The 19,209-nt window shown below is 30.7% G+C and overlaps 1 protein-coding gene across 1 annotated transcript in view; it reads right to left on the bottom strand.

The window, feature by feature from the left end:
* LOC113366081 overlaps nt 1–19,209 on the bottom strand; it is a 206,567-nt gene that overhangs the window by 7,656 nt on the left and 179,702 nt on the right. The window contains exons 13-14 of the mRNA XM_026607635.1: nt 8,637–8,828; nt 3,539–3,817 (exon numbers count right to left, since the gene is read on the bottom strand). Of these exons, the coding sequence (XP_026463420.1) occupies nt 3,539–3,817; nt 8,637–8,828 (471 nt within the window). The remainder of the gene's footprint in view (nt 1–3,538; nt 3,818–8,636; nt 8,829–19,209) is intronic.

The raw sequence follows: 19,209 nt of genomic DNA, 5'->3' as shown, positions 1-19,209 counted from the left end.
TGTAAAGCGGTGTGGTCGGAAGGATTCTGGATTCGTTCGACAATTGTACAGGACAAACTTTGGATGGAAGGAGATTTGCGAATTATCGACGGGAATTACTTAAGTTGTTTGATCTAGAAATTCAATTGTAGATTGTATACATATATATCGTAAAAAATGTAAATATTTTTTATAAGTATGTATAGGGTATAGGGAGGGAGGCTTAAAGGTCCGCAGGTAGAAAGATCCACCACCGATATCTCAAAAACATTAAAGTCAAAAAAAATTTAACAACAATATTTAAAAGTTGAAAGAAAAAGATGTATAACCAGCCATCACCTTGATCCTAACAACGTTTCTCATGTATTTTTTGCAAAAAGTATTTTCTTTCGTTGTTAGTTTTTTTGATTGTGAGCACTGTTGTTTGATTTAGGAGAGCTTATTTTAATTTTCAAGTTTACGTTATTTCATTATTATGAAATGTTATTAATTTTAACTTAGTTTCAACAGTTATTTTATATAATCTCTATAAAAGCTTGTGCTTAGGTGGGTTAAAAAGCATCAACTTAAAATGTAACCTGGTAAAGGTGTGAAAATTTTTAAAAAATATTAAAAAGCAAATAAAGTGAAAAGCACTATTGTACAAAATATAAATCAAATAAATAGTTATTCCAACTCTGACAAAATACCAGATCAAGGTTATATACTGTGTTATCTCTGTAAAAATATATCCTTTAAATTGTATTTTGCATTGAATATTGTATATATTATTCTTCTGAAATTAAAAAAAGGACATTGGCACTGTTTGCCCCCTAGCCGTTCCATTTTATCCTACCTATGGTCTAAAAAGGGGCAGGTGACAATTTTTTTTAAAATAGCTAACAACAATTAGCTGGAAGTTTTACTGACCATATAAGATATGTATTATTTGTTGTGATATAATTGATTAGGTTTTCACAATATAATTGCTCAAAGTCAAATTGGACCTTTGTACCCCGCCATACTATATTGTATATTTTTCTAGCAAAATTATTTTCAGTAATTTTACAAAATTTTAGAAGATTTTTTTATTAGGTGATTAATGAGCAAAATATTCCACATCAGTCAAATAAAAGTAAAAGAAATCAATAAATTAAATTAGTGTTGTTAAATATTTAATACAAATTCTATTAATTTCCAGTAATAATGTAAATATTTTCAGAATATTTTACAATTTTTCTCCAAAAAAAATTCACTGTAATATTGTTAATAAGATTGTTATAAAAATTAAAATTGAATAGCCTAATGTACCAGATGCAGTCAAAAAGTAAGTCAGAATATCGTAAGATTATTTAAATGATTTTAATAATAATAATTATTTAAATACAATTTAATTAAAATAACTTTTTATGATTATTATAAATTTAACTATTTTAAAATATACGTTTTTTATTTATATTTTTATTTCCAAAAGTTTAGAGCCAGTGAAAAATCGTATTGCTTGTGCAATGTAGGTACATTTTCATTTTGATGGTACCGACGAAATGATTCGCGAATAAATAAGATTTTTCTTCGTGCAGACTCTGTTGTTCTTTCTTATTTTTGCTTTCTTTACACATATGAATATTTCAGATGCGATCTGCTTGCTGACTGGCTTTTATTATAATTTGGTTTGAAAAAAGTATCATCGTCGTATGCATATGAAATGAAAATGTACGGTTCATTGCAGAACTTAGAAAAAATAAAATTTACAACTGCTATAAAATTTTGAAAGATGTACTCCTTATTTTTGTCCAAGAAATGGCCATTGCCATGATCATGAGGTAAAAATAATATATATAAAAGTCTTATAATAAAAGGTCTATATATATCTATAAAAAAATAAAAGGTTCATATTAAAATATAATTTATTTTTCCAAATGCGGTTCTGCATTATATTCTTCTTATAAATTAGTAACACTGAAGCACATTCGTAAGCGCAAGAAATAATAACTGCTGATAACCCTTTAGATAACTCATTAGAAAATAATTGCAGTTAGCCCACTTCACGTTTTATAAATCTCAAATTAAGAAAATCTCGCTCAATTATCGACTATGTTTTCGCTCGAAATCATTTCAAGGACCATTAAGAAATTAAAACTCAATTATTCGGAATCAAAACGCTATAAATATCGTAAAAATAATAAAAAAATATTTATTAATTTCTTGGTAATCTCCTCCAGCATCAACCGAATAACAACGGATGATAGAAACGTTTTATATCGAATACGCATATTTTATGTATAAAAAGTAAAAAAGTCGTTAAATTAAAAGCGAAAATCTTGGGTAAAAAGGATGGAAATAAAATACTATAACCTGTAATATTACTAAATAATAACCGTTATTAAAATGTATCCCGTACCGCGGCTAAGCCAAATTAATTAAATGTCCAGCCCACGACGCGCCAATTAGAGTTTCTCGAAAACAACATATTGCAAATTAAAATCCTATTCATAAAAATAAATATATAAATAAATAGAAATCATAAAAATCATAAGGTAATAATTATTGCTAATATAGGAAAAGATAGGATCAATATCGATATAAGGAAAAAAGAGAACATCCGACGAAATATTTTTCTACTTCTAAAAATAAGACATACCTAAAACATGCAAAAGAGGCCTTATTTAGATTATTTTTTATTGAAAATAATAAATTTTTTCTGCAGATTTACTCATTATAAACATAATTTCCAAACATATATTTTATGCATTCCAAATATGTATGCGACAATAAACATTTTCAAAAATATTTAATTAGCTCCTTGTTGAATGGGGGACATACTGATTAGATTTTGGCAAAGGCAGCTTTTCCGAAGATACGAGAAAAAAAGTAAAGAATGGATCAAAAAACATTTCCTTAGTATTGTCAGAATAAAAAATTGATTAAATTTTTGGTAAGATCCAGTGGTTTCGTAGATCCAATAAAAAAAGTTGAAAAAAGCCATTTGGCGGCAAAACTGATTATTAGACATATGCGATTCAAATAATCAGATTTTTATAGAGATTTTGATAAAAGTATAATATTTGTTCTTATTTTTATAGATTCCGTGCCATGATTTATAGTGTTTAAAGTTTATTTTTATAGTTCAAACAAATGTCATCGACATTTTCTACGGTATGGGTCAACCGACTTTCAAAAACCGAAATTTTCCAAAAATGTAAAATTTTTCAAAAAAGTCGTGTTTTCCAATATAAAAGTCTTAAAGTTCTTGAAAATTTTAAAATGTAGTACGGGAAGTTTCAGAAATTTGCTTCAAAGCACAATGTCATACACCACTAATTTATAACACTTCGTACGTTTTATCAAGCCTTAATATCAATAATTGAAATATCAAATTCAATTCAAATTATCAAATAAATACATAGTAAATATTTTATATTGATTAAGTATATATTTTAAGTATATATTTTAAAAATTTCGTTTAGAGTGCCCCAATCGCTTCCTAATGTATGACTGATCCCCACTAACTTTGTGAGACCGATCCATATATACTACATATGTATGTCAGCGTATTTATCATTTACAATTATTCACTTACCGCTATAGTTCTGCCAAAACGCAGCTCCGCTTGTGACTAGATCGAGACCCGCATATCCTTGCCAAGGTCCTGGGTTCTGCGGCTTTCCGTCGCCATGAGGTAGACCTGGCGCAGGAGATTGTCCACTGTTGTTCTGCGGCGCCGAGCTCACGGGAACTGAACCTGGTTGCGAGCCGCAGTCTCGGGCCTGGGGAACGCTTGCGGCGCCGCCACCGCTGCTCGCATACGGACTCTCGGGCCGGGAGTCGGGGCCGGCGGTCGCTGAGCCTGATCCGGCATCTGAAATAGAAAGGACACATGGTAAAATATAATGGTAAACATGATTTTTTTATTTGAAATATTTGTGTGAAATAAAACAAAATATTTTGTCATTGGGGAATAAAAATCAAATATTAGAGGCTTCATGTGATTTCAAGGAATTGACCTATATGGTGAAGGTTTTTTGCTGCTTTGTTTAATGTATATAGTTAATTGTAATATTTGCATTATTGTTATAATTTTATTTTCTACAATATGTAAATGTACTGAAAAATGTTTGAAGAAAATGTAACATTCAAATCTAGTGTTTGTCGGTTTTCAAAAACCGGTTTTTTGGCGAAAATTATGGAATTCGAAAACCGGTTTTTTAGTGAAAAAAGTCGGTTTTCACTGTATAAATGGAAAAGGACAAATATAGCCAAATATAAAAGATAGATGAAAGCTTTTTGATTCTTGAAATCATATCGTTCCAACAGCATTTGATATCTTATCAATCTGCAATTTAGGGTCAGAAAGATTTTGTATATAATAATTTAGATTTTTATACCAGTATATATTAATTTAAATCAGTGTGACTTCTTCTTGAAGAAGTAACTTCCTCTACTCAAGCTTAAAAAAAAAGAGTTTTAAACCCTAGAAGCCACAAATTAAAAAACAAAAAACTTAGAATTATTATATCAGGCTTTAAAAACAATATTATTTAGAAACGATATGAAGTATGAGAGTATTTTCTGTTTCAAGAAATTTTGTGAGTAAACAAAGGACACGCTTAAATAGCAATTCAATAGACGTTCTGATTTTTTTAAATCATATTTTATTAAACAAAAAACAATTAGAATTTTTAAAATTAATTAATCAAAATTGTTCGGAACAGGAATAAAAGTTTAACTTAATTGTTTTTAAAACTAAAATTGATATTAACAAGTATCTATTTTTTTTAATTTAATGAATGTTTTTTTATTTAAAATTGTATTATTTTTATTTATTCGAAAACTGTCCTTTCACTATCATAAAAATATTTTCATTCTTATATGTGAAAATGATGCACGAATGAATAACGAATAATTCTTTTCAAAGTTATTTAATCAATATAAACTATTATTTTTTAGTTCTACTAATTAAAATTAAAGTAATTTTGTTTACTATCTATAAAATTGAACAGCAAATAATTTCAGTCAAATACTATTCTAAATTACACTAATGGACCGATTCTGCGCATAACAGAGAAATGTTACGGCATAGCTATGTTACGCTCCGACCTCCATACATTATGCGAATGAATCATACTGAATGCTGTCAAAATATCATGTATTTGCTGTTCATTCCGGCGTTTTATGCATAAACTGCAACGTCACTCGTATGTTACCTAAGAGGAATCAAAAACACACACTTATCTAACATCGTTTTTTTGACATTTGTGCGGCTTTTAGGTTATGTTTTGCATGAAAAAACCTGAGAAATTCGCCTGACTGAACACCAACCGCATAACTTTTGTCTATATTACTATAGAAAATTCTTCATAACATGACCTTATCATAACATTGCGGCAGAATCGGTCCCTAAATTTGCGGATAAATTACAGAATATTCGAGCAAAAATTTATTTTCTATATAAAATTCGAAAACCGGTTAAAACCGGCTTTTTAGTAAAATTAAAATTCGAAAACCGGTTTTCTGAAATGTCGGTTTTTGTATAAACCCTATTCAATCGTTTTGATTTATCAATAATTGATTGACAATATCAAATAAAAGATGTCTAAAAATTTTGTTTTGTTATATATAATTTATATATATTATACATAAATAAATAATTAATGCTATTAATAATATAATTATTCTCTGCATTATTTTCTCTCGAGACACTAATCTTCTAATTAAAATCCCAATCACGTAATTTCGTGCTATTAATAAACAAACAAAACCCTTCGTTCGTTCGATACAATTTCACTTGAAAATCTTTCAAATGCTTGATAGAAAAGTTGATGATAAACTCAGAGAATCTTTTCAAACAAGCCTGCTCGTGGAGGATTAATTTTTAACTTTAAAACATTCATTAGTGAAGATCAATTAAAAGATTTCACTATGATTTGTTTACTCCCACGGGCAACGCTGGCGGTGGAGATAAAAAAGTTATTTGACATTGCTGAAAAGTTTATTAATTAACGAATCAAGTCATAACTTGTGGTTGAAGATTTAATAAATATATCAGAATAATTATTTCTTTCGACATTTTTATTATATATTGATAGATGCAAATGCAATTTCGATGTATAACATTTCAATGTTCAACCCCCATTAATCTAATTGTGTCATTTTATAAAATAATTAATAATTGCTGAGACATACCTATGATAGTCGCACTTTTTTTGGCTCATCTACTAAAGATATATAAAATTCGCACAAAAAATTACAAAAATTGTAATCAAATTTCATAATAATTTGAATTCTATTTCTGGCTCCAATTCATTTGGCGTTTTCCTTATTTCCTTTACCATTGGAAATTCATTAATTTCAAACACGCGTAATTTCCCTTTCTTCTCCAAACAACAGTGGATTATAATTTCTGATGTTCGTAATGTACGATCCATTTGTTTTGATTGACAGTCGCTTGTGTAAGACGTTTGCCTTATAACTTTGACAAGTCGCTGAAGGGTTTCCTCGTTCGCACAATTTATACGGAGTAATTTTCAGTGGTTTGTTTTGTAACTAGCTCTCCGGCTCCGAGTACGTATATAAGACATATCAAAATCATGCATGAGTTTTCGGAAAAGCAATCGAGGAGAATTAACGAAAAATTAGAAATAAATATAGCATTCGCAAATATTACACTAACAATATTTTTTGTTGTTAATTAAAACAATTTGCTATTCAAATTAGGTTTTCTGAGCTTTTGTATTTTATTTATATAACAACCCTTGATAATTTTTTTTGTAATATTTTTGCTGTTTCACAAGCTCTAGAAAATCTTAATTAAAATTCTGCGAAAATCATTCGTAGACTGCAAGAAGGATGAAAAATTATTCGATTACTAAAATTACTTTTACAAAGTTTGTGGTAATAGGATAAAAATTTAGGATTGTAAATGTTTTTTAAACACAAATTATTGAAAAAGATGATACGAATTAAAATAAAAAATAGAATAAGAAATTTTAGAAGCCAACCCTTATTACTTAAGAGCATGAAAAATAGATGTTGGCTTTGATAAATGTAAACATAAAAAAAGTGAACAGTTTTATACAAATTTGAATAAAATTAATACAGTCGTGGGTGAATCTGGCCCATATTATAAATATTAGTCCAATTTTACCGGAAGCTCGATGTGAGTTGAACAATATTCGTTTTGCCAATTTTGGGTTCCAATTCGTTTCTTCTGAGAATGTATCTTGTGGACAACATAATTCTGCTATAGCTAGATATAACTTTGACGATACATATCCAGTGCATTGTACAAATAATTCACAATTTCAACTTGAATATAAGGTAATTTGTAGAAAATAAAATCTTACCAATTTTTTAATCTAATTTCATTAATCATGTTCAAATGCTTCTGGCATAACTTGTTTAATAGTTACATATTGGTAAACATAATATTCTATAAACGATGAAACTCAAATAAGTTCAGACAATTACAAAAGCCGCTTCTAGAATTATCTAAACTCAAGATAAAGAGAGAAATTATATTAAAATATGTCAATTTTCAAAATATTTGACAAAGGTCTTTTACTTGTCTATAGAAAATCTGAAAATTTGTTGTCCACTTAGATGTAAAAATTACTAAATGATAAAAATATCTGTTCACATATACACACATATATCGTACACGCACATACACATACTTTTTCCAAATTTGATCTCATTCGATTCAGAATGGCTTGAAACGTCAAAAACCATAAAATTAGCGAATCGTGTTGTTTGATAAAGTTAAGTTAAAAATATTTACAGCAGGTATAATCCTATAAACCTAGGTTTGTGTGAGATTTTGCTGAAGCCTTAAACAATGCAATTGAAATTTTACGAAATGCATATAACATGCCCTAACGAAATAATTAGATATTTGCACAAATGTTATTTTTGTAATATTCTTTTTTTTGCATTTATTCTAACTATGATACTATCACACCTGAATGCCCAATCAATGAATTCGTCATTTGATTTAGACATTTTTAAATACCTACGACCAACAATTGCCGATGTTCAGGATAAAATTGTTGCAAACATATACAGTAGAAACTCGTTTTTAAATAAACGTATAAACGAAAAGTTCGTTTATTCGGACCACAGTTATACGTATTTGCGATTATCCGGAGTACCAACCGCGATCAATTTATATGACCAAATCGTGATATAGCAGCAATGAATAGAAAAAATTGCTTCAAATATTTCGAACCAAATTATACTTATTGCCTACTTATTTCACGGTTACCAAATGCAAATTACTAAATATATATTGTAAACAAATTATTCGTACATAAGTACCTAAATTTTATTCCATAATTAATGCTCCAGTTGTACTATGTATGTAATGTAATCTAATCATTAAAAAATATTTATATTCATACATAAGTAATAAACATTGATTTTCGCTGATTTCGATGTATTTGTTGTTTTCAATAAACACATAACCTTATTCTTCGCACATTCGATCATCTATATTTTCGATTATGCGAATACCTATCGACAACAATTAGTCCAGTTAATCGAGTTTCGGCAGCACATAAAAAATTCTAACAATGAAAAAGCGTGATATAGTTATAAGATATGTATCATCAATTCTTATCATTGACTACATAAAATATCATCTTAATTCTATATCTATTTCTACGATTCGGCCAAAATCTTACCGTTGTGTGCCCGTAGCGCCTCGCTGTTCGCCTGCGCCGCAGACACGTTCTGGGCGGCGGATGTGGGAATGACGCCGCCGCCCGTGCGGATCGCTTCTTCGAGTTGCGCACGGCGTTTGGCTTCTTGGTCCAGACGCTCCTGCACGCGCAAGCGTAGGCGTCGCTCGCGTTTGAAACGGCGCTGGTAAACAGCTGAAATAAGGAATAAGACCCATTTAAAATCGATAGGTAATAATTAGAATGAATTGTGATGAGATGGATTATTTTAAAACGTAAATTGTGCTTCGAGATACAGCTGATATAAATTTTAGTAGATAATTTTTAGATCAATATGTTCAATACTGATACCATCATACACGGACATCCAATCACTGGATTGACATTCGCTCTGATATTTTAATATTACGAAAAATTTGCTGATGTGCCAATTTGAAGAAGACTAAAGTAAAGTAATATTGAAGACCTTTAGCACTACCAAATCTTTGCATATATGAACATTGGTGAATTCACTTATTAGAGTGATTATCCAACTATCGACAAAATATTTATCACAATAATTTATATGTGTGTGTATGTGTGTAAATAAATGATATATAAGCCAAATAGCTCATAGAATTTACTGTATTCTAATTGTCATTACAAAAAAATGAATGAATGAGAATATTTTTTCACTTTAAACATTTAAACTATTTAGAACTTTAAACATAGTGACATATCTTGGTCTCTATTTAGACAGCAGACTTACTTGGAAAAGCCATATAAAAACAAAAAAGCAGCAAATAATGATCAAAATGAAAGAATTTAATTGGCTACTGCGTAAAAGGTCTAAGCTCTCTGTTGAAAATAAGTTGCTGCTATATAAATCAATCATTAAACCAATCTGGACCTACGGAATTGAGCTCTGGGGATGTCCTTACAAATCGAATATAGCTATAATCCAGAGAACTCAGTCAAAAATTTTACGTACAATACTTAATTCTCCGTGGTACGTTACAAATGAAACCATTCACAGCGATCTCAACATGAAAACGGTGCAAATAACATTCAAATAATTTAAGGAAAAATACAAACGTAAACTGGAATCACATTCAAACCCATCAATAGGCGACATTATCCAAACATTTGGCGTAAGAAGATTAAAACGTCAATGGCCTTTACATTTAGTCTTAGATTAGCTTCAATATATCATTATCTTTTAAATGGTTAAACTAAGAAGATCTCATTGGAGTTATTCTTATTGTTAGACATCGCTCTCAATTATTGTCAATTTAGCTTATAGGAATTCTTATGTATTTCTGATTGCTGAATAAAACAGAGTTAAAAAAAACTTTAGACATTTAAGGCAATAATATGTTTGAATTTTTAGTGAAAGAAATTACAGAGACAGAGTAATATTATTATTGAAAACATCTCAATGTCTGTGGCCAATAGGTACTCTTTGAAGTATCTTTCGGACTATTATGAAAATTTAATTATTATGAATGAATCCTTTTCCTTCAGAACGAAATATCCCCTAGCGAAAGATTTCCCGAATGAAGTGCATATCAAATATCCAGTTGGTATTCGAGTACCTATTCTATATCTCCTGAGTCACCACTCTTCATTCTTCATTTGTCAATAATTTCAAGTCTGTTAGAGTTTCGGATCACATTTCATGTTCTCTACTTCATTTGCCATGTACTATTGTCTTGCCAAACAATAGAAAAATTGTCTGGTCTTTTACCATGCGAAAGAAATATTTAATAAAACGTTGTGGTCTGTATGTTTGCCGATCGCAAAATAAGCGGATATTGCATGCAAATCAACGGTTAGATATTTGAACAAAATGGATAATAATGATACAAGATATTGAATAAGAAAAAATAGAATGGCTTTTTGTGGATTATATAAGAATAATCACGTATTCGTACTTTCTACAAAAACAATTTTATCACAAGATTTTATTAAGTCGCTGCACACTGTGTTTTTTGCTAAAAATTACATCTATCCTATTCGTTTAGCACAGCATATGAATTACAACGATCCATATTGTTCCATAGACCTAAATTGGTTCAACGCACTACAAATTATATATTTCATCCTCTTCTGCGGTTTTATAAATATAAAAGTGGTGTCTTCAAACGTTGTTTTATTGCCAAGTTCGTAATCGTTTTTCAAAATTTTATCCCGAGACGCGTTTGCCGAATTCGTGCAAAACCTTGCATTAAATGTCATGCAAAATATATTTTGCGGGCAATTGTAAGAAACTGCTTTAGAATTTTATACGTTTTCATGTTTATTAATAATTTAAGTCCGACAATACAAAATTGCAAGGGATGTCCTTAGGCACCTTTTGATAATTTCATATACATTAATAAACCAGGGAATTGGATACAATGTTCAGCACGCGAAAGCCTGGTGATAATTTTGGGAAAAATGTCGTGTTTTTGAAATGCTCTGAATAATAACTTATGTATCATGTAATTTATACATTTTTGGCCTTATGATTTAAATAATAGATTTTTTAATAAAACTTTTACTGGTTATAGCAACAAAGTATTCCAATTACACATTTTCAAGATTGAGATTAATTTTATGTTTTATCTGCTGAATTAGTCAGTGGCTGAGATATTGCAAAGTAATATCAAAACATGTCTGATACGTGCTTTATACGTTTCAGCAAGCTAATTATAATATTTGTTACAAAGATTCAGTCCCCGAAGCTATACAGAATCTGCGCTTAACTGCAATTACGAATTCCAATAAGTTTTACCAACTTGGGAACATACACTTGTGGCTGTGTTTTTGCGGCGACAGGCAGTTTATATATTTAAAAAAAAATTATTCTTTTGTAATTTTGATATTTGAAAAAAAAAATTAAATTAACCAATCGTACGTTGACCGAAGATCGAACAATTGTCTTCACTAAATAAATGAAGAGTATTACTAAATTTTACTTTAGTTGTCAATTCAGGATACGTTACTTGTTCATGTACTTATACAAGATAGGAGGATTTATATTTTATTTACAAGCAAAAATAAGTATTCAAGGAAAGTTGAATAATTCAAATTGACATACAGTTTTTGAATAGCATTATTTATGACTTTTAGCAACAGTATTGTCTTAAAAGAAAACATTTTTCTGAATTTATACATTATAATAAAATTCATATACCTATCATTATTAGTCTTTTTACGAAATGTATATGACACCTAATTTCTGACAAAATGCTTCTTTGATAATCAAACCAAAATTTACTACTGATAAGTGTAACAGAAAAAAGAAAGGGAATTCATTGACTTTGTGGTGCTCAAACAACATGGATCTGCCTTCAGACAGAATACTATTTATTATTACTAGAAGGTCTGCTAACACCAACAAAGTATTGAATCACATTTTTAGTTTGGCTCGCCCGTAGGTAAGCGGTTAAGAGCGACGGGACTTGAGAGGTCCCGGGTTCGATACCCACTTTGAGCAGCCTGTTGTCAGGCAGCAGTGACAACGATTTTCACTTGGAAATATAGATAGCAATTTCAAGTGAAAATAGACCTTGCCCAGCATTGCTGCACCAATAAAAAGTCAGCCCTATTAGATTAATCCTAATAACAAAATCAACTAATATGTAACCATCTAAAATGGTAACCATCTAAAAAATAGGAAGTAAGGAGAAGTTTCAACCCAACAGCTCACAGGACGTAAGGTTCTGATTGCTGTTAAAAAAAAAAAAAAATAGTTTGGCAGTGATATTATATTTATTTTCAGTAGCAAGATCAAATTTATTTGAATATATTGAGAATTTTCCAGAAATTATTAAATTTGAAGAAGTTTTACGAAATCTGAAGAAGTATCAGTGAACCCACGTATCTAAAATTTTGAAATATTTTCTGTTCTATTTTACAATTTAAGTTATTCTTAAGTCCTTTACCATCGTGTAGTCGTACATTGTCTGAAGATCAAAAAGGTGCCCTTTCCTTCACTCGTCATACGTATAGGTTTCTCGATGACCAATGGCAGCTCGTATTATTATTCGTGCAATGGGTCTGCATTCTGAATTATGCAAAAATAATGCACGGTTGTACCGTCGGGAGTACAGTCCTAATGCATCCATATAGCAAAACTACTAACAAAACACGGCATGCACTCGGCCGCGTGTAACAAAGGCATCGAGTCGAAGAGAGAAGGAAACATCGCGGACGGTTATTATTTTTTTCTCGTGTTTCATTGTTTTTAGTTCATTTTTTACCATCGCCTTGTGTCGTGCGATGTTTGTTTTGCCCTCTCGCTCGAAGTCGCCTGTCAAGATGGCGCATTTTGCCGGAATGGTTGTCGAGACAGAACTTGTCGACTTTTTGATGATGTTAGATAATTCCCTGGCACTGGTCTGTCTCGTATCGACGCTTCTGAGGACGATGATATCGCCGAGATATCGGGACGGGCCGCGCTCATTCGACGGAGCTACCGTCATGCATCTGTTCGCCGATGCAAATGTCGGCTGCGATTTGCGATGTCGATTTCTTAGACCTTGTTGATCTCTAGATCGCGATTCGATAATACGGTTATTATTTCTAGCTGCTTAGCGGGATAATAGATGCATAAAACGGTTTCAAAAACATGCTGGAATATTGCGTTTTTAGAGAGAACGTGAGAGCATACCTTTACTACAACAAAATTATTAATATTCAATTATATAATGAATTCATGAATTTATGAGGTAAAATAAAAACCAATGAACTTTAGCTGATCAACGTTAAAAGTGCTTCAGATTTTATGGTACATGTTTAAAAATTTATATATTAATCCTTTAGCTACAAATTTCGTCCATGGACATAATCCACCAAAAGTGCTGAGTATACGGATGTCATTCAGGGACGACATGTTTTGTTTGCCTTTCCTACAAGATTCTAAAAGTTAAACTATTAAGAATTCTAGTTTTTTATTATAATTTCTAGTATATTAGAAGCATAATTTTTAATTTCTTAACACAGTTTCGTTGACAATCATAAAAATATATAATTAGAAAATTACCGTACGGTTGCCTTCTAATACACCAGTATGAAAATAAAAACTTAATTTTCAGATAATTGTTCCGATTGCTGTGATATAATAACAACAACAAAAAAAAACTATATAAAATTTGAAATATGTGGAGGTACTCTGTACTTTATATTTTTTCATCCCAACATATATAAACGTTGGAATTGCGTATTGGGAATTGATGTTTACGCAAAAATGTCAAAACATCGGGGTGTTGAAACTTATACTTAGGGGTTGGCATTGCGTAAGTGCCTATGGGGATAAATATTTGACTGATGTTTTCAGAGGTGCGATTTTAAGATTTATATTAGCGAATATTTTATGAAGAGTATACAGCGAACGTATTTCATATAAAGCACATATAAAAAAAAACTGTATTTATGATAAGTCAAATATATTTAGTTGATTGAAATAATATGTAAATGCTATATCAAAAGCATTGATTAATTAATTTGAGTAAATCTAAGAAATGTGCTAGTTTGATGTCCAAAATGTGACTAATTTAAATTGCATAGTCCTTTTGTCTACATTTTGTCTCATTTACAGAATTATGTTTTTTGTGTGAGTGTATATGAACCAAGTAGAAATCAATACAATGTCGAATAAATTTAATCATTCATTACGATCTTAGATGATATTTCTATCTTTTTATCCTTATATGTCACACTGAGTGACTTCTGCATTTATCCCGCAGTCAGAAATCGCCCCCTGGGCTTCGTACTCTAAATCGGGTAATCGAACCACGCACTTTTCTGGAACCTTTCAGGGAATCTATGTGTTTTTTATATGTATTCTCGATGCGATATCAATGTTCCCGGTGATGATTTTTCATGAGTAGAAGGGAAAAATATGTTTTTGGCCTTATGCGGGGTGGCTGAGGGGAGTGCCATTTATTTTTATGTACCGCAGCTCGGGGATTTGAAAATGTTGTCAATGTTAAGATATATATGTATTGACGCTCAAAAATATTAGTAAAATATTTTGAGGAAATGGAGAAGAGATATACAGGTGTTTGGGGTAGAGGAAAACTTGTCTTAGTATTATTCATAAAATTTTTCTTTAAATTCTTATGTGCGAAAAAGCTTGGCAAAAATAGTTTCTTGAAATATAATTCTAGCTCTGATAGCGGTTACAAAATATGCACAAATAAAATTTAATTTTCAATATCTAATTACTATTAAGTCAGCACCAAGCATAAATTAAATTACATCCAAGTTCGCTTTGCTCTAAGGCTTTAAGTCTGTTATTGATACATGACTCCAAGAAAATCACAAGAACAAAATATTGATAAGCAAAAAGAAGTTTTCCAGAAAACAATAATTATGATCCTATAGATAAACATAATGCATTTGCTTTTGCCATAAACACAAATATTATATCAACATGACAGCTACATATAATGCGAGCATCCATACAAAATAATATGTAATTTTACACATGGGCGAGTTACTACAAAGAATCGGAGAACAATATGATGACCTTTTTATGTTCTTGAATGATAATTTTAAATTAGTATCGCTTGGTACATAATAAGGAATATTATATCAAGAATAACATTGATTTCAGATTTTGTTGTTTTGTGAAAAAATACTTGGATGAAATACATTAAAATTGCACTAATCGAAATATCTTAGTATACCTTCACATTTATTCTTAATTGAAAATAATTATACTATTGCAAGAGTATATTAGAAAAATTATGAATCTCAAAAAATTCCATACCACCCATAATTTCAAAAACACATAAACGTTCAGAAAATATTTCTTTTAATAAATCATCAAATCATAACCCAACACTTCCACCCTCTGCATTTTCTCGCAATGAAACTACCGAGTATGCAATAATGTATAAGTATCACCGAATTCAATCAGCGTTTGGGTGAAAAAAAGGCAGTAAGCATGCTAAAAATACATATCTGTTAGTTTTCGCACAATAAAATCTAATACCGCCCCATATATTGGGGTGTTTCCCGGATTTATTGTAAGAAAATTTAGGGAGCGTGTCTTTTAGCTTGTTGCAATAGAGGGAAGATCTCGCCTTCATATCATCGTATTTATGACAACGTTGCCGGAACTAGATAAAAATAAGTTGGGCTGGTGACATGTGCAATGTTTCTGGATTTTAGAATGAAGAATGCAAGATTAATGGTGTGTTAAATTAGTTTAAGATATGGTCTTTATGTAAAACGTTTGCTGATCGGATTTTTGTATTGCTTAGAGTGACAAAACTCACTCCTGGTACTCTGGAAACAACTCCTGGTAATAAAGACAGAACCTGGTGATGAAAGGCACCAAATACGTACGCATTTATAACAAAAGCCAAATTATATGAGTGCATATTATTAAATCAAAATTCTGAAAGGTACTAGGCAGTAACACAATCATTGAGTGGATATGATTTTGGTCTAATTGAGAATGAGCAAAAATGAGAAACACAATTACTGATGTATCTAATCTATTTATCAGGTATCAATTTCCTTAACTACTTCTGCTCTAAAATATAATTCTCACCCATCCAAAGGTGGTTTTTAGTAACATATCCTGTGCTTATTTTACGCTTTATATTCGACTGACTACTTTTTGCGGTCATTCAAATTCAATTTGCTCTGTTTTATGCAGGGGACAAAGACACTATACTCGAAATGCACCATACCGGGGTCTTTATGTTTTAACAAAGAAGGGTTAGATCAGGGATTGACAACAATTTATAGAAGAAATGAATTTTCTTAAAATTTGAACTGAACAGAAGATGCCCAAACATTGTGTAATTAAACTGCTTAAATTTTCAGAGCTAAAATTAATGACTCAAAATAACAATGAAGCGACGAATAATATTTATTATATGAGTAGTAATTTATTAAAAATTAAATGATTAAAGTGACATTAAATAAAGCTACACGTTAATCTATTTGGAATAAATTGTTAGTTGATACATTTGCTTAGCAAAATATCAAGCCATTTCGAATCTAAAATTTCAATCCAATAAAGTACAGAATCATAAGAGTCTTGCCGATTTAGCAAAAAATGTTTACTATCCATATTTACAGATACAGAAACAGAAAACAATCCATGGATGAATTCGTGTAAAATGAATAATATCCACTTTCAATTAAAATTATTTTTAAATTTGATAAATATCTGTTTCATGTCAATTTTTGCCTATGAAGGATTTTGTATGTTATTAAAAATTACTGATTCACCTTGAAAATCACTGGATCTAGTAACCCTATGTCTACTAACCATTAAATAATCAATTTTCACAGTCTTAGGACATTTTTAAATTTCGGACCAATATTTTTAGATTTCCAACCCCTGTCTTGGTTCTTTTATATGCAAGACCAAGTGCACGCGACACTCCAACTCGACACACGTATGTAGGTGGCGAGAATTCAGTATTGAAAGTAAACACTACATATTTGCGTTTGCCGCGCGGTTTTGATATGGAAAATACACAAAAGTCAATAAGTCTGCTCCGTGTTTTGTGCGATAAGAGGTGTGGGGAAAGGTTATTTATTGATTTATTTATTCCATGTAATAAATAAAAATAAGCATTTGAAAATCGAGCAAACTTACTATAATAACTGGATGTAATCTTACCTTGAGGACTATTGGAGTTAATTAAAATGCCATTAAAATCCTCATAAATACATCTAATTCCTCATAAGGAAAAACTTGTCTTAAGCTTCTCCACTTCCTAAAATCTAAGTTCGAGTGAATATCTATATTATTTATAGTATCATTCCAATTTTGCCAATGTCATGCGATATGTTATTGAGAATATTTTGCATATGTCGACGCTCACCCTGCGCGTCTCTCCACCGTAAGACAATATCATACAAAAGGGTCATCGCCTTTGTCAAAGTGGATCGAATTCAAAAGACACATACGAGGTATTAGATTTCATCAATAACATATGTTTGTTGAAACTGTTCAAAATGCAAATCTGTACACATATAACATCATTTATAATTTGTCATACGTTGGAGGTTGGAGAAATCGTGCTCACAAAAATTTAATAGTTATAGTTAGGTGTTGTATTATATTCTACGGTGTAAGTAGTGAAGCTCATATCAAGTATCCCACATAACGAATCCTATACAAATAACAATATCACTTATCCGGCTCATCTCTATTTACAACTATAACGTACGATGTCCGTATTACGAGTAGTTGCCGTGCAATCTGTGTCCTCCTAATTAGCAATTCTGGATTCCGGGCCAGTCGGCACGTTCTGATCCTTAGTGCGCGTAGCACATCCACTTCTGTCGTTTTACTAATATCCCAACAACTATCTACGAGAAGGATACAAACGCCATATTGCAGGAATTAGTTTCCTGTATCGTCTCGCCTAATAAAACACATGCTCCACGAAACCAAACTACCCACAACTGGCGATACCTTGATCAGAAAATGTATATCTTGACCAACCACCGAAATAAATATTAATCTTCTTATTTTTGGAAACCTAAGATTTTTTACATAAATATTTTTTTTATTTCTGTTCTGGAAACAATAATTCTAAAATAGTTAAAATCCAAGTATTCTGTTTGCCGAAAAAATTATTAGTAGTTACTCGACTTAGAATCTAAATGTATGAGTACGCTTTTCATCCCAAAATGTGACTTTACAAATTATAGAGTGAACAAAAGCTGCAAAAATTGCCTATTTCCTCTTTGTTGGTGTCCATTTTCCAACGTTGGTTGTCCAAACAAAACCAAGACAACCGATTACAAAACTTTGCGCAAAAAAAGTTTTTTTAGTACAAAATCTGGTCTTCCTAACGCCACCTAACAGATTGGACTTATACAACGCAATATACAAACAATTAAAGCTATTTATCAGGAAAATAATGGATTACTTTGCTATAACTTAATTCAATAATAAAATAATTCAAATATATGGACAAATTAGGTTGTACTGAACTGACCACTGATGAACTAGTATTCACTTATAAAATTCACCTTTCTTTTATAAATATAAAACAGTAATACTATCAGTAAACCATAACAGATTTTTCTTATATTTAATTAGAAGAATAAATTTTAAAAGGAATTTTAAAAAGGAATTTTCTAATCTAAATCTTAACAAATATCTCTGGTAAAATAATTTTTTTCGATGAATTTTTACAAATGAACAGGTAAAATCAATATTTTGTGATTAATTTAAAATGTTGTGTGAGTTTCAATTCACAATCCCTTATTGTTAAGAAGTTTCGATCATAGAACTAGTTCTCGATTACCAATTCGAATTTCCTAAATGTTAATTTCGGTATTAGAAATGTTCAATCAAACTGGAAACTTTGGCAAACTGTCTTACGGATTCATAGAATGGACATAGAATATAACATGCAGGAGCTTACATAAAGGCAATTACTAAGCAAGTGTACGGCATTAGATATGACAAATTATATAGAGGGCTTCTAAGAGGGATAATATTGCAAGCTATAGCTGCATAGAATATAAGTACCTGCCGGAACGTATGGTAATGTGCCTATTTCACATAAAGTTACATGTGTTCTTGTGCGATATTCATTGGGGAAGAGGTATGAGGGACAAGGTG

Source organism: Ctenocephalides felis, unplaced genomic scaffold, assembly GCF_003426905.1.
Source record: "Ctenocephalides felis isolate EL2017-DRISC unplaced genomic scaffold, ASM342690v1 CF-g0.4_SCAFFOLD_01170, whole genome shotgun sequence".
NCBI lineage: Eukaryota > Metazoa > Arthropoda > Insecta > Siphonaptera > Pulicidae > Ctenocephalides > Ctenocephalides felis.
This window is presented reverse-complemented; position numbering and strand designations above follow the sequence as displayed.